This window comes from Centruroides sculpturatus, unplaced genomic scaffold (assembly GCF_000671375.1).
Source record: "Centruroides sculpturatus isolate CEXI.00-Female unplaced genomic scaffold, Cexi_2.0 scaffold426, whole genome shotgun sequence".
NCBI lineage: Eukaryota > Metazoa > Arthropoda > Arachnida > Scorpiones > Buthidae > Centruroides > Centruroides sculpturatus.
In genome coordinates, this window is record NW_019384749.1 from 524,378 (window position 1) to 548,577 (window position 24,200).

General features: G+C 28.8%; 2 protein-coding genes across 2 annotated transcripts in view; both read left to right on the forward strand.

Moving 5' to 3' along the window:
* LOC111628525 (prenylcysteine oxidase 1-like) overlaps positions 1-12,134 on the forward strand; it is a 20,820-nt gene extending 8,686 nt beyond the window's left edge. The window contains exons 4-5 of the mRNA XM_023372336.1: positions 11,838-12,012; positions 12,131-12,134. Of these exons, the coding sequence (XP_023228104.1) occupies positions 11,838-12,012; positions 12,131-12,134 (179 nt within the window). The remainder of the gene's footprint in view (positions 1-11,837; positions 12,013-12,130) is intronic.
* LOC111628529 (F-box/LRR-repeat protein 12-like) lies at positions 3,435-23,670 on the forward strand. The gene is made up of 3 exons (XM_023372340.1): positions 3,435-3,552; positions 18,632-18,778; positions 22,646-23,670. Exons 2-3 carry the CDS (start codon positions 18,645-18,647, stop codon positions 23,577-23,579), a joined length of 1,068 nt encoding a protein of 355 aa, XP_023228108.1. The 5' UTR covers positions 3,435-3,552; positions 18,632-18,644; the 3' UTR covers positions 23,580-23,670.
* The last annotated feature ends 530 nt before the right edge of the window (positions 23,671-24,200 follow it).

The following is a 24,200-nucleotide window of genomic DNA, read 5'->3' on the forward strand; positions in this document are numbered from 1 at the left end:
GCTAATGACTTTTGGTTTTTTTATTCAGTATACAGAGCTTCAATTTGATATAAATCAGTAGCCATCAAAAAATCTTGAAGGATTTAAGAATGTTTTGATAAAGGCAGTCTAACAAACTATGATGAATCACAAATGGAATGGTAAAAAATCAATTCAGAATGTTTCTTCAATCAGCAATAACAGCTAATTGATTGATTGTATGCATTATAATAATTTATTAGCACTTAAATCAATAAGAATTTTGTTTTCATTTACAAAATGGATGAAAATGTGTAATAAAAATTAATCAATTTTTATTAGGACGTTTTATAATTTTTGTTTTGAAATTTGTCAAGAGGATAGTGTAGATAAATATAAATTCCCATAATGTAGAAAGTGGAATTAAAATTTACAAATGGAACAGCAATTGAATTTTTATTAAGATTATTATTATTATATATTTCAGAAATATTTTTTATAAATCAACATTTCTTTTGACAAAAAATAAGATTGATTCACTATTCATATTCACTTTACTGTAATATATACATTAACCTAAGCAACTGTAGAAATACAGGATGAGTCATTTTATGTCCTTATGGAATTGATCTGAGTTGAACAAGGGAAATTTTGGCATGATAGAAATATGTTATGCCTAGGGACAATCATCTTTTTGTATTAATCTGATGGTTACCATTTTGATTTCATCACAATTTCATTTAAAGGGAATGTGGACATGCAATACATAAAATGAGTGATAGGATTTCAAGAGAAATGCAATGGTGAATTGTTTTCTATCTAACTTTAATCTGTGAAAAGTTATGAAGTGAATCTAGCCAATTTCTCCATTTCCATGTCTGTTAAACAACATTGAAATACCTCTTATGCATTGAGATGGTTGCCTGTAGGTATAACCTGTTTCTAACATAACAAAATTTTCCTTGCTCAATTCAGTTTGATTTTATAAGGATGTTAAGTGAATTTTGACTCACTTTGTATAATGATGCTGTGAATGTACAGCATCGTTATGCAAAGTGATAGGGATAACTTTCTGTTGTGGCTAGATAATGGCATTTAATGTGTAATCAATATATGTATATTCATAGCTAATGTAGAAGAATTTTTATAGATTTAAAACTTCAAACAGTAATTCATGGATGATCTTTTGTATCCAGATGTGGAATTAAAATTGCAGAAATAGAATAATTGGCACTATTTTTTGGCATAGTATGAAAATATAGCGTATTTTTTACCCTTAATTTTTCTAAAAACTAGTTTGTCTTGTCGATGAATAGAATTTTTTGCATTTAAAAAGTTTCACATCTTGGACTTCGCTACATGATCTTTAATCAACTATCCTATGATAAAACTTGCTATGAACGTGCCAAAATGTTTATTAAACAAATGTCATTATTTATTTATTTAATTTAAACTTAGTTTTTAATTCAAATTACTCAAAACTTCACTTCTCTAATCTGATTTAGTTTTCTTCTCTAAGAAAACTAAATCAGATATTTCATACATTCAATAAAACTTTTAAAAACTAACTAAACATTTTGCAATTCAGTAAAAGAAATTCAATGACAGAAAATTTTTAGTTTAGTTTTACTGATCATCTTGCAATCAGTGGCAGAATAACCTGTGGATGGAACTGACATCCTATTTTGTGTGATACAGAATTACAATATATAATTTGTTGATTTTTAAACTTTAGTTTTATAAAAAGTAAATTGACTTGTGCTAATTTTTAGTTTTTTTGAACTAATTACATTGATAACAAACAATAGGAATCATTGTTTTTCTTCAGTGTTCTGGGAATGGGAAATAATTTCAGTTCTTACAGACATTTCAGAGTGCCACAATAGATAAAATTTCTTAATATACATTAAATTTATGCATTTACAGAATTGGATTGAATGTGAATAATGATTTTTATTTACTTATAATTTGAATAAAATGCATAATTTTTTTTTTAAATTGTAAGCTATTTATTTTAAATGATGAAATAAAACCACAATATTTATGAAAGGAAAGATTGTGAATGTTAAAATATAAATATTCTAACTGGATTTCATTAAATTAATGCACTTCACATCTTTTATCTCCAGCAATTTATTATTTCCAATACTAGTATAGTTTCTTGATTGAATGTTAAGTTTAAGCTTTGGAATATACATTATTTTTTGGAATTTGAGTTATTTGATCTCATTTATGGTTGTCTGAAGATGGGCATTAAATACATCCAAAAATGTTAGCATTTAAAGCACTAAATTGCTAGAGATAAAAAGTGTAAAGGCATTAAAATATAAAATTTCTACATTCAGTGCTGTGTTTAATGCAAGCTAATGAAGGAACTACAATAAAATTTGCAGAATATGCTCTCCTGGATTTATGGAAAACAATTTTGTAACAAAAGATATTTTAGTTTAATTTATATAACAATTACTCATAATTCAATTTAACTAGTTAATGCCAAATAATTTTCTAAATTATCAGCTTATGTTAATGATTAGTTACTAATTAATTTGACAAGTGATAGGCAGATATTCTATTATCTTGTGATAATTATAATAAATTCATTTTTAATTTAGAAATTTNATCTTGTCGCGAAACGACGTTATAGGAGGTACTTTATACGAAAGTTTCTACAATTTTTTTGCTACGTTATAGGAATTGTCGTTATAGGAACATACGTTATAGGGGGGTCGACTGTACATGTGCAATGCAGATCAGGGGGAAAGAGATTTATAAAGAGAAAAAATTTATTGAAATTTTTAGTACCAGGGAGAGTGTGGCACAGCATGTACGACAATTATAAGACAGATAGAAAAAATTTATTAGGAGATTAAAATTACATTTTACACATTTACAGTATGTACTCACTGTAGGATCCTTTTCTGTTACATGTAACATGTAACATTTCAGGAGAAATCTGGGAGACATGCCGTACTATGCTGGGCTTCAGCTCTGACGTGGAGTGCACATGCCCCTGATAAACAGCAAGCGGCATACATTTTTGACTGAACAGCACCACATTTTTCACCAGTGGTAAAAATTTCAACTAATTTTTTATCCCATGAGCCTTGTCCTATGATCTGAATTGCGTATGTACCAAGTTTTGTTTTGGTTTAGTGGAGGCAGCTCCATGCATGTTTGAGAACCGACAGTTTAATTCTCACCACTCTTTATAAAAGTTATTAAAATTTAACTTATGATTACAATATTTTAATTTTTTAATTGGAATATTACATGAAACAATGGGTAATTTTAAACTGATGATGATTAGATTTTCACTGAAAATATTTCTTCATTAGAAAATGCTGGCTTTCTGAAATAAACAGACTTGATTTTTTTTTTCCTGTATTTTAAGAATTTTTATTTATTAAGTGAAATTAATTTAATAATAATTATTTGTTTATTTTTAAATATCTAAAAACTATATTAATTTTATTTACAGATTAGATTATCTTATTTTAGAATAATTGATTACTGGGCTCAGTGTCTTGATATTTATAGTGTGCTTTATTTTTATAAACTGTAATGAAGAGATTTATGTCACTTTTTATAATGAAGGTAAGCACATTTATTTTTCTGATGTCTATTTATTTTAATTACATAATTTTTGTCATAAAGATTAAAATTTTAATTTTGATTATAATAATAACAGCAACGCAATGTGACCAGTAAATTTTTTTTTTCTCTTCAAAAATTTAGGGGGTGCTTTTATTTTGTAAACAATGTATATATTTGTTTATTCCTTATTATTTGCTCATAATATAGTATTTTTGTACTTCTAATTGTCTAAATCTTCGAATCGTTTTTGGATATTTACAAAACATCTACAATGTAAACTTTTGTGATAATTTGTATCAATGCTGTTTTGGATTAAAAATAAAAGAAATACATCTGATTATGGTCCCAATGGGGGCGCTTCTGCTGTCCTACCTTTTCTATCTATCTGTTTTTCTCCTTTGCCCTAATCTCTTCGCCAACATTTTTCCTTATTTCTGTTTCTTTTATGGGCTATACCTTCGAGTGAGGCCCATCTCCCCTGGAAGTCTGTATATACTATTGGATGATGAAAGTCAATAGAATTTCATAATTAATTTGTATTGGATTACTACAACAAATAAAATTTAGCTTCACTTTGTCAATCTACAAATATATAAATATAACTTTTATGTGAAATCTTATATATAGGGAAACCCCAGTTATTGTGGTTAATGTTGCCAAGAAAAACACACAATAATCAAAACCATGATGATTAGGAAGAATAATATGAAAACCATATGGGAAATAGGCAATTGTTGCCAAGAATTTTTCAAAATTATGCTTAAAATTTTAAATATTAAATATTACACTAGATATTTATGTACAGTACATACTTTAAAAGAAGAATGTGATAAATTAAATGCAGCTTTTGTTTTAAAACTTTATTATTAAACAAAAAACAAATGAGTTAATTTTTTTGGAAAAATAATGTAGGAGACATTTTGATTCGAAAATTTGTTTCTTCTCTTGTGACATGACTCAATAGCAGTAAATGGTTTTTTCTATTTCTCAACATGCATTCATTGAACATTCAACATTAGGATCCCTATCCATTATATTTACTTAAGAGATTCAGAGACATAAAGCATTTCATAAAGTCCTTTTAATGTGAATTTTTTCATTGTATCTAAATTTCACCCTGAGCTTTTCTGCACTTGTTCTACATCCAGATTAATTAGTTCTTCAACAGTAAGGTCATTATCAGGGAATGAAGCAATTCTTGAATATCTTTCATATCTATTTTAGTTAACCCTAGATCAATGTCTCAACATTATTTTAGTTAACCCTAGGGCAATGTCTCAAAAAAGATTGAGAATCAATCTTCTCAATCTTTTTTGAGACATTGCCCCTTGATTCCATAAAGTCCCTAACCCATTTTCTCTTGTCTGAGAAAGGCTTGGAAACAGAACTTTTCTATGAAACTCAAACTCTATGCCCTTACCACACATTGTTCTCCACATCTGGAAACCATTAAATGCAATATTTCTTCTTATTCATTTTAAATAGGGTTCATATATTTATTTTAAAAAAATACAGGACACTTTTGGTTTGAATAGAACAATAGAATTTTATTACTTATTTAAAAAACATAAGCAAAGAGGAAAAAACATACCTAAACTTTAAAATTGAAGTTTAAAGGCTAAATCATTAATCTTTCGCTATGATGTACTTCTCAGATGAATGTATTTCCTCACTTAAAGAACAATTATGTAATACAAAGTTATGAAATTCCACACAGTCCTTATTGTAAAAGATTTTAACAATCAGCATAGCTTTCAGTTTCTACAGATAACCTATTCTTTTTGTTTGTCCATAAAGAATTCATCTGGGAAAACAGCCTTTCTTCTCCATTCCTGGCATTTGTGCCAGGAATGCAGCAGAACTCAACAATTTTCTTTGAATTTAAGAATTGAAACCAGTCACTCTGACATTGCTGAATCATTCAAACCAATCTTTTCTGTAGATTTTTTTTATATCTTCTTTTTCCATATTTGCCATTTTCAAGACCTCGTGAAATAGTTCAGTTTCATTGATTGTTGTGTTTTGGCAGACCTCTTCAATGGTTGTTAAACTTTTCTGCACATTTTTCCAAGTGAGAGTAGTTTCTGGATTTTTCAATAAAATCTCCAAGACAAACTGTTGAAAGTCAGGGTGTCAGAAGACCATTCTCAGATGTATTCTATTCAGGTATCATAAAATTCCTGTTTATAATCAGCATAACTTTCTGTGATGAGTCCATCTTCTGTAAGGACTATTCCTTTTGTGTTGCAAAATTGTTATCTCATCTGAACTGATGTTTCTCTAAGAGGCTTTCAATAATAGATTTAGCTTAAGTGTGACTATAATCTTTTATTGCACAAATTGTTGCATGAAACATTTCAAATTGACATTCTAGAAATGTTGCTATTAGCTCTGAAATTAGATTATTAAGTAAATTTTTCAGAAGCAATAGTGGTTTATCAAGGGAAAGGAAATAAGACCTGAGAACTTCATACATGCCGTTATTCAAAAAGTTAAAAAAACACCATTGAGTGTATCTACTCTAACAGTATAAAATATAAAAATGCTGATATAGTTTTTCAATAATAGCTTGAACATCCATGGGCAATGCATCATTGTGTAGTATTATTTATGATATGGAATGAACATGCAACGAACATGCAATGCCTATCAGTGTACAGTTCAATTTATGAAAACATTGTTCTTTCCTCTTCTAGACTACCACCAAAATTTGTATTGGTACTATCTGCCGACAAGGCAACAACTTTTTAATCAACAATTCACATTGTCACCTATTGCCATACATATTCTGTAAGCTGGTCTGCAGTTTCACATGGTAAATCTAAAACTTCCAGAATCATTGTTTTCATCTCCTCTTCTGAGATGAAGTATTGAACAAGAACTGGAACTATCTTCAAAACACCACAGTTGAAACTATCTATAAATATTGATGTATAATTAGCTTTTCTCAAGTTTGTTTCTGAAAACAATTGTGGCACAAGGTGCAATAAACACACAATGATAACTTGAGTCTTCTTTTGGCCACAAGTGAACTTTTTGTCATATAGTTTCTGAATTATTTTTGAGGTACAGCCCATCAAACTGAAACTCTGGCTGTGTATGCATACATGTTAAGCAAGTGTAGCTTCATCACCTACATTTGCTTATCATGTATGCATACACAACCAGAGTTTTCATTTCACCCATTACTTTTTTGGAAATAAAATCTGACACTTTAGCACTTGCATTTGCATTTGCTGATAATTTCTCTCTCTCTTTGTAGCATTATGTCTGACCTGAGAACCTGAGTCCAAAGAGAGAAGGCTGTCTTATGACTTAGCCCTTGGAAGTTGGAAGTTGAAGTTGTGGTTTGAAAGGAAAATGAAAGCATAGAAGGGGAGTGTGAAGGGTGGGATCCCATTGGCATGTTACATTGCACTTATTTAAGACAAAATATTGATATTTACAGGGACCAATTTGGTCAGATGAGACATGACGATACAGAGGATACAATTGGGATACATAATCACAATACCACAGATAGAAGGTAACATACCCTCACTAGAGGTAACATAACACAGGTTTTGTATAATCCAAGGTACAGTACATAGATAAAGTATTATATATAATCCTAAGTACACAGATGAGGTTTTGTAGATGGAGAGGACAACACCGCATTACAGTAGGGTAACACTTCATAAGTTAAAGTCCGATGCGCCTATTTATACATTGCAGTCTGAGAGGACAACCTAGTACAACAGTAGGGTCGCCCTGCGTAGAGGAGTGGTGGCCGGTTACTGCGAGCCTCCATACAGGCCCGATCGCTGGAATGATCGAAGATCCCGCACTCGGTGATAAATTTTTCAAGCAGTGAATAGTTCTTTTTGGTGCTGAGAAAGTCCTCCCATGGTGGGGGCCAAGTCTTGCCGTTCTCCGCGCACTGAGTGATTAGTTTGCCCCTAGGTGCATCATACAGTGGACAGTCCAAGAGTGTATGGCTGATGTCACCTATTGTCGTGTTGTCACAGCTGCAGTAATCATTGTCTCTTTTCTTGATGCGGTGTAGGTAACTAGGAAGATTCCCNATTATCAGCTTATGTTAATGATTAGTTACTAATTAATTTGACAAGTGGTAGACAGATATTCTATTATCTTGTGATAATTATAATAAATTCATTTTAGAAATTTCTGGAAGAAACATTGCTAGTTCTGGAAGCAAGGATGGAGATCTGGGTAATGTAATTGACAATGCACAGTAAGCAGAAGTTGTGGGTTTGAGTCCCATTCCAGTCTGATTCTCTTCTTTCAGAAATTTCTAAATTAAAAATGAATTTATTATAATTATCAAAATTAGTATATGATGGCAGCATATTTGCCTATCTCTAGTCAAATTAATTAATAACTAATCATTAACATAGCCAAAAATAGTCCGATATTTTGGCAGATTATTTGGAGTTAATTAATTAAATCAAGTTATGAGTTATTGTTTTATAGAAAGANTCAGAACAAAAGAAAATAAACTGCATATGCAAGTATGTCATTACAATGATCAAACTATTTCAATTTTAAACTATTGAAAATATTGAAAAATATTTCATGAAATTCATTGTTAAAATGTCATTAAAAGAATTATCTAAAAATTGTAAAAAAAAATCTTAATTACTAGTTAGAAATTTAATGTATACTACTTATTTGCTTTAATGATAGTGAAAATGCATTCATTAAACTAAGTACTCTGTAGATGAAGATATTGTAATATTTCTTTATAGAAATATAGAAGTTCCTTTCACTAGAATTTATAATTCTCAATTATAGATATTTAATAGAATTTTCATTCTAGAAAATAATTCTAATATTAAATATTTCATTAAAGTCAGTATTAAATAAGCTTTAAATTAGTTAAATGAAAAAAAAAACAAATTAGGATTATTCAAATGAATTACAATTGTATGAATGATACTGAAAGATGTAAAATTTATATGTTGGCAAGTTGAGAGAGAGATGTAAAATAATGTAAAAAGTTTTTCATTTTGTAAAATAAAATTAATGTATGATAATTTCAATGGCAAACTTTGTCTGTTTTGATAACAACTCTGTGATTCAGAACGCTTATGGAATACAAGTCATGTTTTTTTTTTTTTTTAGTGATGTTACAGAAATTTTCCATTTCTGTAACATCACTAAAAAAAAGAACAGAAATTAACATAACTTACAGATTATATGCATGAATATATCTTTTCAGATACCATAAAATGGTGTGGGTTAGGCTATATGCTGATTTTAAATTGCAATTATGAACTTGCCTATGGAGCAATGGCTGTGACCAAAGGCATAGTACCTAGATATATAGTGGCAAAGGTTATGCAAAGTTTTTGAAATTATATATATCAATAAAATAAANGGCAGTAAATAATATATGTGAATTAGCATAATTAAGAGAAAATAACTAAATTTTTTCCAAATTACGTTCTTAAGCAAATTTAATTCAATCAGTATTTTTCAGTATTCTGTAAGAATTTATAATAATGAATTACTTGCAACAGATCATTAACCATCTACAAAGATATTTTCCTGCAACTTTGCAGGAAAATATCTTTGTTGTCATTCCTGGAATTAAATTTTATTATATTTATTTCAGTCTTTTTATTTTTGGTATGCTATGGTATGTATACAAACATGCAACGGTTAATTTTTATCTGAAAATTGCACAATTTATATAACTCTAATTCACTTACAGTTCACTTAATTACCATTCAGAAACTTATCTCTGCTTAAAATTGATGCTACTTTTTACTTGAAAATGAATTTACCTGTTCTGAATTTGAAGGCATTAAAATATATAAAATTTTTTCAAATTAGATAGGTGTAGTCTTAAAGCTATACACCAACAATGCCGAATATTATCAGGCTAGAAACGGCTATAATATTAATAATTCTCCAGTCTGGGTAGCGTAATTGGCAATGCATCTGCACGGTAATCAGAAGTTGTTGATTCGAGTACACTTCAGGCCAATTCTTTTCTTCTAGTAATTCTACATTATTTAATTAAAATTTATAATTATTAAATTTATCAAGAGATGGTGCCTAACGTCTAACTTTAGTGCCAAATTATCTTATAAATTATTAATATTATAGCTGTTTCTAGCCTGATAATATTCGGTATTGGTTGGTGTATAGCTTTAAATATATCGGGTTTAGTGATGATTTTTGTTTAGGTATAGTCTTATTCTTAATACTAATATTCCTAATCCTTTCTTAGAATTTCATTGTATGACTTGAAGAAAAAAGATATGTAATGAATGGAAATGTGATCATTACAGAGAGATAAAACTAATATTTCTCTGTAATGATCACATTCCTATTACATATCTTTTTTCTTATATAATGATACTATTCAGCTCTTCCTCCATTACTCTCTCATTGAGTCTCCTATTGCTGGTTTATTAAATAGACTAATTAACCACTTTATTCCTAGTTCACTAAAATTTTATACATGTCAACAGGCATGTGATCTGCTCCTACATGTTTTTGTTGAAACTACATTATTTTATATTTTCAATTATAGTCTCTTTGACTTCTATATTTGAGCTACCATCCAACTCTGCATCTTCATTTAGAAGCTTATTAAAGTATTACATCTCTTTCACTAATATCTTTTTCTCTTCATCTTTCAGTAAACTTATCTTCTCTGTGTTCTTCCTTTACCTTAGAATAGCAATATTCTATATATGACCTTTTCTTTGTCTTTTACTATCTAACCTCTCATATATGATTATTTAAGTATCAAGGTAGAACAATTATTTATTATTTTATTTAATTAGATATTAAATAAAATAATATGTTAAATTAATACAATAATCTCTTGTAACATCATGCATATTTGGAGACAAAACCCAAATAAGTGATATAACAAGGGACTATTGTATATATAAAAATATTCTGAATTATTTTTTGTTAACTGCTATGCAAAATTGTAATTCATGAATTAAATAACTATTGATGTTTGTTATGCCCATCATACATATATTATGGGCAAAACATGTCTGTCCGTCATTTCTTCTGCCTTATTATTTCATTAGGTAATGAATTCTGTTGCTGAAGAGAGAAGTTCATAATGTGTGAATAAAAATTAAATATTGAGATAAAAAAGAAGTTCTTTCAATTATTAAGAAAAATATTGGAAAAGAATATTCGGAAAAGATAATAATATGGTAATATAAAAGAAAATTGCAAGAATATAATTCAAATTATAATTAAATCCCTTTAGATTTAGTAAGAACTAGTGATGATTAGCATGTGAGAAATGTGACTGGGTAGAGTTAGTTGCAGTAAGAAATTTTGTAGTTTGTTATTTTAGCAGTTGTAGAAGTTACAAATTAGTCTTTAGAATTTATGATATTCTGTATTGAATATTAGTAATTCATTTTCTGTATGATTAACTTTTAGGAATTTTATATTTATTGTATATTTAATTTGTGTAATTTTTATAACTAATAGATTGTAGAATCCTTATTAAATGTTTGTTTAAAAATTTTTAGAAACAAATTTTAATTTTGTATAAAAAAATGGTTGTAATAACATTCATTTAGAAAATGATATACGCTAACACATCATTCCAAATTCATCAGATCAGAAATTTGAATCTAACATTGAATATGAATGGTAGATTTTATGGGATTATTATTAAGGAAAGTGTACTCTACCCACAATACTTGGTCCTTAGAATCTACAATACATTTATACTTGAAAGCACGATGAGAATTAATAATTCATATTTTTCACCATGGCTTGAATCCCTTGGATATAATTTGTGTAACGTTGCTGTTTCCAAAAAAATGATGAATATGTTAATTTACATATTTTGATTGATAATGAATATATACATAGAGAAAAATTATTAGCAGTTTAACCTGTGATGATAGAATGACTGATTTATGGGTCACAAAAATAATTATAAAATATTATTTTTCAGATGAAATTAACATTATATCAAACAAAAATTTTTAGTAAAAAACTGTAGTTAACAGCAGAATTTTTACATTTAGTAAAAAATAAAACATTGATCATATTTTATTTCTGAAGACATCTTTTCACTTACTTATCAGGATAAATACAGTACAGTAATATCACGCATAACAAAGAATAGTCTTGAAATTAAAGAACAAAACATTAAATAATGAACATTGGAAAAGTATTATAGTTAATGTTTGTTACTACAACAGTATTACAACCTTTTTTTGTCCATATCTTTGATTATATAAAATAAAAATTATAAAATATTTTCTCTAAGTTATCTATTATTTTAGGTCTGAAAAGAAGAGATCCTGTATCTGGTTTATTAGGAATATATAATGGAAAAGAATATGTTTTTAAAGAAACTAAAAATCAAGCTGTAAATATTGGAAAATTGCTTTGGCGTTATGGATGGAGCATTATTAAACTTTGGTTTTGGATTAAATCAATGTTGGATAATTTTGTAAGGTAGGTAGTTATATCTTAATTTTTAATTTTGATGATTCAATTTTTCAATAAGTGCTATATATATTTAAGATAAATCATATATAAACAGTTAACCTGTATCGAATATACCTTATTATAGATGAACATATAACTATGAATATTTAAAACATGCATTTTAATGTTTTTAAAAAATTTTTAATTTTTTCAATCCTTTATTATGTAAATTTTATTTACCAATAACTCTACAATTTATGTATTTTNGAAAATTGCACAATTTATATAACTCTAATTCACTTACAGTTCACCTAATTACCATTCAGAAACTTATCTCTGCTTAAAATTGATGCTACTTTTTACTTGAAAATGAATTTACCTGTTCTGAATTTGAAGGCATTAAAATATATAAAATTTTTTCAAATTAGATAGGTGTAGTCTTAAAGCTATACACCAACAATGCCGAATATTATCAGGCTAGAAACGGCTATAATATTAATAATTCTCCAGTCTGGGTAGCGTAATTGGCAATGCATCTGCACGGTAATCAGAAGTTGTTGATTCGAGTACACTTCAGGCCAATTCTTTTCTTCTAGTAATTCTACATTATTTAATTAAAATTTATAATTATTAAATTTATCAAGAGATGGTGCCTAACGTCTAACTTTAGTGCCAAATTATCTTATAAATTATTAATATTATAGCTGTTTCTAGCCTGATAATATTCGGTATTGGTTGGTGTATAGCTTTAAATATATCGGGTTTAGTGATGATTTTTGTTTAGGTATAGTCTTATTCTTAATACTAATATTCCTAATCCTTTCTTAGAATTTCATTGTATGACTTGAAGAAAAAAGATATGTAATGAATGGAAATGTGATCATTACAGAGAGATAAAACTAATATTTCTCTGTAATGATCACATTCCTATTACATATCTTTTTTCTTATATAATGATACTATTCAGCTCTTCCTCCATTACTCTCTCATTGAGTCTCCTATTGCTGGTTTATTAAATAGACTAATTAACCACTTTATTCCTAGTTCACTAAAATTTTATACATGTCAACAGGCATGTGATCTGCTCCTACATGTTTTTGTTGAAACTACATTATTTTATATTTTCAATTATAGTCTCTTTGACTTCTATATTTGAGCTACCATCCAACTCTGCATCTTCATTTAGAAGCTTATTAAAGTATTACATCTCTTTCACTAATATCTTTTTCTCTTCATCTTTCAGTAAACTTATCTTCTCTGTGTTCTTCCTTTACCTTAGAATAGCAATATTCTATATATGACCTTTTCTTTGTCTTTTACTATCTAACCTCTCATATATGATTATTTAAGTATCAAGGTAGAACAATTATTTATTATTTTATTTAATTAGATATTAAATAAAATAATATGTTAAATTAATATGATAATCTCTTGTAATATCATGCATATTTGGAGACAAAATCCAAGTAAGTGATATAACAAGGGACTATTGTATATATAAAAATATTCTGAATTATTTTTTGTTAACTGCTATGTAAAATTGTAATTCATGAATTAAATAACTATTGATGCTTGTTATGCCCATCATACATATATTATGGGCAAAACATGTCTGTCCATCATTTCTTCTGCCTTATTATTTCATTAGGTAATGAATTCTGTTGCTGAAGAGAGAAGTTCATAATGTGTGAATAAAAATTAAATATTGAGATAAAAAAGAAGTTCTTTCAATTATTAAGAAAAATATTGGAAAAGAATATTCGGAAAAGATAATAATATGGTAATATAAAAGAAAATTGCAAGAATATAATTCAAATTATAATTAAATCCCTTTAGATTTAGTAAGAACTAGTGATGATTAGCATGTGAGAAATGTGACTGGGTAGAGTTAGTTGCAGTAAGAAATTTTGTAGTTTGTTATTTTAGCAGTTGTAGAAGTTACAAATTAGTCTTTAGAATTTATGATATTCTGTATTGAATATTAGTAATTCATTTTCTGTATGATTAACTTTTAGGAATTTTATATTTATTGTATATTTAATTTGTGTAATTTTTATAACTAATAGATTGTAGAATCCTTATTAAATGTTTGTTTAAAAATTTTTAGAAACAAATTTTAATTTTGTATAAAAAAATGGTTGTAATAACATTCATTTAGAAAATGATATACGCTAACACATCATTCCAAATTCATCAGATCAGAAATTTGAATCTAACATTGAATATGAATGGTAGATTTTATGGGATTATTATTAAGGAAAGTGTACTCTACCCACAATACTTGGTCCTTAGAATCTACAATACATTTATACTTGAAAGCACGATGAGAATTAATAATTCATATTTTTCACCATGGCTTGAATCCCTTGGATATAATTTGTGTAACGTTGCTGTTTCCAAAAAAATGATGAATATGTTAATTTACATATTTTGATTGATAATGAATATATACATAGAGAAAAATTATTAGCAGTTTAACCTGTGATGATAGAATGACTGATTTATGGGTCACAAAAATAATTATAAAATATTATTTTTCAGATGAAATTAACATTATATCAAACAAAAATTTTTAGTAAAAAACTGTAGTTAACAGCAGAATTTTTACATTTAGTAAAAAATNTGCTTGCCTAAGTGTCTTGCAAGATGCTGGATGTTCACTCCTGTTTTAGTGTTCTTTTTACTGCCATTTATGCTGTTTAATATGTAGCAACTGTCCGTGGAGATGTTTATTGGGCCCTTGAAATTTTTGATGTTTTTGGTGATGTAGAGTAGGACCCTTTCTATGGCCCATAGCTCGGCCTGATTAACGGTGCAAAAGTCTGCCAGCTTGTAGTACTCTTCGTGTGCCACGGCTTTTTGGTTGTTATAAATGACCATTGCCACCCCAGTGCCAATATCGTTCTCGGCACCATCAGTGAATATCTCCCAGTTGAACTTGGGGTGGTTGCTCTCTTTTTTCATGTTAACATGAATACTGCTCCTTTCCGCGGGGTGATTTTGGTCAGTGACACTGTTAATATAGCTGTCTACTGTATTTGCTTATTTTTTCCTTTACCTCTTGATCCTCCTGTGGGTTTGTTCTGTTATCAATGGAAGCAAGCTGGCCGCTCTCTGTTTGTTGGCTAGGGCTTGTCCTCATTAAGTTCCAAGACCACACTAAACTATTAATTTTAATGTGGATTGGGGTGATGTTTGCGATAACAAGGAGGGCATCAGTGGGCGCCGTGCGGTATGCATGGCATATCCGAATGGCAAAGGACCTTTGTACAGATAGTAACTTCCTCTTTAAGTGGACAAGGTTTGCCCTGTTGTTCCAAATTTGCGTTGCGTAAGTCAGCGCCGGCTCAATCACCCCCTTTATGTCTGACCAGCCACCATGTTGTATACTGAATATTGCATTACACATAGTGCATTTCACTTTATCATCAACTTTACTATTACAATTAGAAGAGGTAATAAAAGGGTAATCAGTCCTTAGGCTTTCTGTGAGAACATACTTTCTCTTTAGCATTTTGATTTAGGTATGTGGCACGTGAAATAATAACGCTATGATGGCTGACCACTATGATAGTGTACAAGTTCACAAATCACAGCAGAGCAGTGTATTAAGTAAGCTGTACTTAGTTATTGCCATGTCTGCTAGGCAGTAGGACAGTATTGCCCAACTGATAAGAAATTTTTATGTACGAGACATCGATTTCTTATTTTGGATTATTTCATATATTATGTTCAACACAAATTTATAAAATACAGGACAATGTGTCCCAATGAAATTTGTGAGGACAATGGGACACAACCTGAAAATAAGGAGCAATCCTAGAATACAGAATGTATACAAACCCTAGTTTTAACAGAAGAAAGGGAAAAATTATCAGTGACCTCAACCTTCGCCTACGGTCACCATTGAGTATCCTGTCTCTAGTGCCCCTGTCGCCCACTTGCTTCTTTTTGCTCCCATAGATTTACTCACTACCCACAGGGGTTAGTACCACCCACTTTGGGAACCACTGCCCTCGATCCAATATGAATTGCATAATTTCTTGTACAGTACTGTTAATTTCAGAGTCAAATTCTTGGAAATCATTTGTGATGGTAACATCAGGAATGGCATTGAGAAAACCAAAGAAGTACCAGATATTAAGCAAAAGACTGACGTTTGTCATTGAGAAATATGAAACATATCCCAAAATAGACTTTCTGAGAACAATTGCCCACAATTCTTAAATATTTAAGAACATTTAATGTAATTTTTTTTAATAAAAATACAATAAAAGTATTTTATCCTTTAGTATATGTGCAATAAATTTTTTATATCATAAAATGATGTTATCCTTATATCATTTTTATAATTTGTTTTATAAAGCAGTTACAAAGAGAAAAAGAAATAACAAACTACAATAAAAAGAAATACAAATTGCAACTGTTGATTCACACAGATATCCATTTGGTGAAATGTCTATTGGTCAAATGTCCATAAGACTTAGGTCATCTAGAATTTTAATATGAAAGAGAATGAGTGTAAAAAATAGTTGATATTAAGAAAATATTAATAAACATAATAAAATAACAAATAAGTATTTTGATAATTAATAAATATGATATTTTATTATGCATATAATTGATTATTTTCATACATTTATAGATTAATTCATTATACAAATAACTATTCATATTAAAAATAATAATGAATTTGATGGGTTAATTAAGTCTAGGTTGCAACTTAGACTCAATATTCTTATGATCCAGTAGACATATTGCTTTTCATGGAAATTTAGATCAAATATAGCTTACTGAAACAACTACTTGCAGAATCACTGGGTACCTTGGCAATAAGTTGGCACCTGGTGTCTATATGGTTCATCTCAGAGACCCACAGATTCCAATGTGATAGTATATGTCAGATCCACGAAGCACTCACTAAGCAAAGAATACGGGAGAACAGGTATGATATCGCTAACCATCATCCTAGCCGCCTATGCCACAGACCCCAAAATACAAGCTAACCTTCATAAAATCAAATTGGTGAGACAGTCACATCAGGTAGAGCATCTTCACAACCTGGAAGCATTAGAAATATACAAGGCTGGCCTGGCCAGCAATTGTATTAACACAAAGGATGCTGCTATTTCTTATGCATGGAGGTGGTGCTATGAAAAAAACACTAGCATTTAGCTACCTTTTCTACACCATTAATTATATCTTATTATTTATTGTTTTTGGTGTAGGGATATTTTTGTCACTATTGTAGCACATACGGCTAAAAATTATCTTCTAGCATTTAATTGTTTTGGTATTTTAAGATAATTTTAAACATGTTTGACGCATTCCATATTCAACTTGTACTGGTCAAAGGCCTGAGGAAGACCATGATTATGGTTGAAAACATTAGTTTTAATTAAAATTTGTTGTTACTGGGATGGGATATAATAAGGTTCTTGTGTTTTGATAGCTTACTGAACCAAGTTCTATTGCATGTACATTTTCCTGTAAAATTATTAGAAAATTTTAATGTGGTAACTATGCAACTTGTTATGAATTATTGTTTTATATAACAATCCAATATAACTTTCCATTGAAAGTTACAACATTGTATTAGAGTTATATGAAGTGTGCAATGCCATAATGTTGTAAATGCCAAAAAAGAAACTTTTCAGGAGAGGTAAAAAGCATTTTTTCTAATGAATGAATTCATTTCAGTTTTACAATAAAATGATAAAAGACTCACTGAGTTACAAATTCTCTGGAATATCAAAATGATGTAAGCTATATAAGCTGCAATGTTTTACACACCAAAAGTCACGTGATTTGCACTCTATCACTTTAACATTATATTTTCACATAAATTCACTTACAACGCCAATATCANAAGCGATTCTGTCGATTATATTTAACGTCTAGATCGGGAGAAAAAATATATTTAAAAAAAAAAGGTGAATGTTTCACTGAATTTTGATATAATTTTGAATAAATCGCATTCGCTTAGATCCCGTAAGCCCCGCCGTTGCTCAGGTAAGCTATTTAGTTTAGTAAATGGGAATGTTCCATAAAGTCGTTCAAATTGGTGCGGAGAATGCCATAGTATCCTATATAATGTGAGTTGTTGCTATAAAATAAGTTGATTTATTTTTGTTCTGAAATAAAACGTGACTCGAAAAGAAAAAAAAAAATCTTCGATGCTCTCTAAAATACATTAGACGACTGCTTAAAGTTTTCGATCATTTTAAAATTCAAATTTATATACATTTTAGCTATTTTAATACCTACGAGGTGAGCGTGTGTTTACCTGTCAATCCATTTCAGAAGTGATAAACGTTAGAATAAAACACTCCGATACAAATAAAAGAAGAAGAAAAAAAAAGATGTCTGTCTGTCTATTTTATAACAGTGTTTATCATTTGAATTTTAATGATTATTAATTATGAATTGTATAAGAACGGTCGATGAGGAGTTTTCTATTACCTGAATGGAGAAAGACGTTGCCTTTGAAAAACATATGTCCGAATCCACTGAGAGAGTGAAACTTGAAACATATTCTGTATAATATCTTAGAAAGTTTTTAAAATTAAATTAAACTCTTTTCTTTTAAAATTAATAATTACTTGATAACTTAGTTTTTTAAAAAACATTTTATTTGTATTTGAAGGTTTTATAGTCAAATGGCTAAATCTATTAAACTGCAGTTGGAGGTTGAATTGGGTACTTCTGAAATTTCTGAAAATGTAATCCCAGATAGCATTTTGTTAGAGATATTCAATTATCTTTCATTTATTGAATTAAGCCGTGCTTCACGGTAAGTATAATTTTATGAATGCAGAACTAATTTTGAAATTTTTGAGAACAAAATTTAATAGCATATTATGCTACTTTTGTAATTTTTTAAAAATAGTTCACTTTGAGATTACTTTAAATTTTAAATATAAAATTTTAACGAAAGTTTTCTAATTATTATGTATCATTTTTACTATATTGCAATTTTTAATACATTAAATATATTCATAGATTGTATTTATTTCATAGAAAGCAAGAATATAATATCAATAATGTTCTAATATTTTGAAGTTCTGTTACATAACAATATATGTAACATAACATTTTTGCTGTTGTATCATATCTTTAGTATAACAGAATAAAGATTATAGAAAGGAGAATAGTGAACAATGGCTATGATAAAATTGACTGTGTCATAAATGAATAAAAATAATTATTTACTTATAATTCATTTTCTAAATTATATTTTACTATGATTAATGAAGAAATCATAACTGATAAAAATTGAAACTTCCATCTACTAAATAAACACTCTAAGACCAAAATCCAGCAAGAAAAATGTTACTTTAATAAGAAAAACAAATATTTTCAACCATTTTAAATGGTCATCAACTGTTTTAAACAATCATAATAATTAGTCAGTTAAATCTGATGATGAACAATTAGAATAAAAAATTTTTAATTGTTGTTCCCTTTTTGAAATTTAGTATTCTAATTGCAATTGCTACTTCAATTTACTCAATTAAATCTAATGATGACCATTTAAAATGGTTGAAAATATTTGTTTTGCTTATTAAAGTATCATTTTTCTTGCTGGATTTTGGTCTTAGAGTGTTTATTTAGTAGATGGAAGTTTCAATTTTTATCAGTTATGATTTCTTCATTAATCATAGTAAAATATAATTTAGAAAATGAATTATAAGTAAATAATTATTTTTATTCATTTACGACACAGTCACTTTCATCCTAATTCTTTTAAACTATCTCTTTTAATCTGTAATTCTGAAATATTTTTAAAAATTCTAATAGAATTTTTAAAAATAACTTTCATTTCTTTTGTTACTACTGGTGGTTTATTAGCGAGGTTGAGACCAAAGTTTTAAACGTAAAAACATGTATGTCAGACGTTCAGCACTGCTTTCCTGTAAGCCTAGAAGTTTGACAATGGCGTTTGGAATGTCGAGCATGCTTCCACTGACTTTCCAAACACCATTGTCAAACTTCTAGGCTTACTGGAAAACGGTACTGAATGTCCGACGTACATGTTTTCGCATTTAAAACTTCAGTCTCAACCTCGCTATTATTTATCATACAAAGAATTGAAGATTAGTGAGTTTAAACAAATGCTTTAATTGTAAAAGTAAGTTACATATAAAACTTCAAAATTTATTTTCCATTTGCAATTTATTTCTGTAATACAAGTACTCCCCTACTTACAAACAGGTTAGTTTCCAAGGTTTTGTCAGAAGTTGAAAACTAACCTAGAAAGTACATTTGTACAAGGAATAACCATGTATTGTTAGTATTTGATTCTTCAGTATACTTAATGGAATATATTATGCTCATTTACATACTTGCTACTGCTTAGTAGCAGGTATTTCAAATTTGATTCTTTTACCTAATGCACATAGTTTTATATTGTCCAATTTAGTTTCCATGGTAATAGAGGAACATTTCTTGCATTTATCTCTAATAGCACCCAAAATAGAAGAGACACCAGTCAGGTGTAAAGAAAAACTAGTAAGATCCGTTGAACCCCCAACATGGGTCAAAGAAGAGGAAAGGGGGATACGCTGTCCAGCCAGTCCCTGCCCCACTCTCCAATGTCCAAAAGAGAGCAAAAGGAAAAATTCAGGATGAAGCAACCAAAAGCTCATATTATTCATTTGATGAAAAGCCATATCTGGGGCACCCAGCATCAAAGGAACTAATCAATTTCCAAACCTGCTGATTATAATAGGTATAACCACAAAAAAAAATCATTACAAAAGCATGGGCCATCACAACCACATTATAAACCTGATCATCCCCAACCAAAGAACCAGGCATCCCAATTTCCCCCCGAACAATTAATCTTAAAGCAGTCCCCACCATAGAGGCCCAAATACCCAATACCAAATACATAGTACCAATATCCCTGTGATTTGTAGAATACAATCATCGCAAGGTTTCCGTGGCTGAAAGCTCAGGCATAAAACTGTAAATTTTATTATGATACCACTCCCAAACCAGCAAAAAGCTAACTAGTTTAGCCAAAACATTAGATTGCAAATCTAAAGACGCCATCACCTAAGCATGACTCCCACCATTTAAAGCTTTGAAGGCTATTAGTTTTATTAACTTAATGCTTACTAAAAAAAAAAAAACAGAGGATAAAAAGCCCACAAATAAAGAAACCACTAAACAACATATAGCCTCCAGAACCCCTCCCCAAAGCCCCCCAAATAAGAAAGCACTAAACAACACAGTCTCCAGAACCCCTCCCCAAAGCCCCAACACAATAAAAAGAAGACACACTGCTAAACAAAGCTCCATAAAATAAAAAAAAAAGATTAACCAAAGAATCAAAAAAAGACATAAACACTCTCTCTTTCTTAAAAGAATAACAATTAAATATCATTTAGGAAAAAACCAAGATTTACTATTATATTTTGGATGCATTTTTGAGGCACTAATATAAAAATTTATAAAAGTTGTAAACAATAGCAAAAAACACCATTACTCCAACATTACTATCAGTGCCATCTCACCAGTGTCAATTAAACATCAGAATTTTCACAAAAATGAAAATTGATGATACACAATAGAAATAAATCCACATTTATTATTTATTACTGGCTAAAGACTGACCTAAACACCATCCCATGACTGGCAAGAGAACTTTAGAATTTGCATGAAATTTAAATTTTAGACAGTGCATAATGAATACAACTAACTTGATAGTTATTACAAATGCAAAACAAACAGCTGGATTCTTTATTGAGCTGTAAGGTTAAATGATTACTAAGCAATTTAACAATAGGCAGGCTACCAGAGCTGTCATCTCTTGATAAATATAATTAATTAATTTAATCTAAATTTTAGAATATTCTGGGAAAAAAGATGTGCCCTGAGTGGAACTTGAACTTGTTACTTCCTCTTACCATACAGATGTGCTGCCAGCTACACTTTCTGGACCACTGTCCAATCATTGCTTCCAGGTTAATTTAAGATATAACCATATTGGTCACTCACAGTGCTGACTGGGGTTAATCCTGGCATGGTATAAGTATATATAATAAATACAACTAACCTGATACTACAAATATCAAACAAACAGCTGGATGCTTTATCAACCAATCTTTTCTTCCAGAATATTCTTAAATTTAGATTAAATTTATTTGTTATATTTATCAAGAGATGACAACTCTGATGGTCTGCCTCTTGCCAAATAACTCATTAATCATTTAGCCTTATAGTCTGATGAAGAATCAGGCTGTTTGTTTAGTATTTGCAATGTTTTGTAATTGAAGTCCATTTGCTTTCTCTGTTAAAGAATACAAATTGTACCTAATTATTTTATAGAATTGTATAAAGCATAATTGACATATTCAATTGAGACTATTCCAAAGTAAAAAAAAATATATATATACAGTGTATATAAACTTGATTCATTAAAGAATGCATTTCTGAAACAAAATAAGATTATAATTTTTCAATGTTTATTTTCCATGGATTGAGTGAAATTGTTTTTTTTATTACATAACTAATAATTTTATTAGAATATTGACAATAAATTATGATGCTATGATATAATTTATATAATTTTTTCAATAAAAAATGCATTCATTGATAATTATTTATAAAGTTAATCAATTAAAATTATAAGATTGTTTTTATTTCCTTTCAGAGTTTGCAAAACTTGGTACAGAGTTGCTCATGATGACAGCCTTAGAAAAATAATAGATGTTAGAGGAAAAAGTTTATCGATTAAGCAAGTATGGAAGTTACTGCGATATCAATGTACACCCATACTACGAGATCTCAGATTAAAAGGTTATGTATTTTTATCAAAAGGAAAACCAAACTGGAGGAGAGCCACAGTATCTCAGGCAGTGTTAAGCAAATTACAAAAACAGTGTCCTGATATCAAAACATTATGTTTAGAAGAAGTTTTTTTAGGAGCTCATGTAAATGGTAATGGTTTAAACATTTGCAATTTTCCAAGAACACTAACTTGCCTCAGCTTTAAAAAAAGCTTTCTTCATTGTGATAAATTATTTGGAACAAACGCATCAAAATATTTACCATACTTAGAACATTTAGATCTTAGTTACTGTACTTTAGTTTGTAGTCATGATATGATTTATTTTTCTGAATTTAAACATTTGAAAAAATTATATATAAATGGTTGCTATAGAATTAATGATGGAGGTTTAGAACATATTAGTTCCATCTTTTGTAACTTGCAGGTACTTGATGTGGAGGAAACAGATATTTGTAATAATAGTATCATTGCCATATTGAAAAATGGAATAAATTTAAAAGAGCTGTACATAGGCCACAATTTAATTACAGACATACCATTTGTTACCATTACGAAAAGTTCATCATTAGAGATTTTATGCCTACAGAATACATTAGTTACGGATTGTACTTTAAAAAGTTTTGCTGATGTTTTTTCAAATTTAAAACATTTAAATATTCAAGGTACTAAAATATCTGAGAAAAAAATAAAAGAACATTTAAATGTGAAATTGCCCAATTGTTTTGTAAAATGTGATAAAACATTTGCTAAATGTGATCATTCATCTGCTCATTGGTTATGCCATCAAAAATATTAAAAATTAAGCAATTTTCTCAAGTATATGAAAATTATGGCTGTTTTAATTATTTTAAGTTAAAAAATAAAAAAATATTTTGTTGAGCTTTGTTTTGTACATAAAATTATAAAATTAAATGTGTATTTAGTATTATGTAATTTTATGGGGTTAATTATTTACATCAATGTGTAACAAATTATATATGAAAATGCATATTACTTTTAATTACTTTAATATCTATTATCCCTTTTCATTATTGTTAAAATTCACTATGCTGTCTTTAGGTTTGTTCATAGATTATAAATCCTGTATACATTAAGATGATTAACTATTGAAATCTGAGAAATTAGGCAGAATTTCAGCACATTATCTAATTCTTCTTTCTGTTTACTTTTCTGAGAATGAAATATGAATAAATTATAATTGTCTGTACATTGAATGCACTAAATGACACACAAAACATATTATCTTTAAGGTAAAACTTTTATTTTAAATTGACATTTCAAGTTGTAGTTTATTCGATAAGTTCTCTAGTGTTTATTTCTGATACTCTCATTGCATCTGGTTTATGAAAGTATATACAATTTAAAATATACATGAATACATTTTTTATTGTTTATAAATGATCCTTGAAAGTTTAAA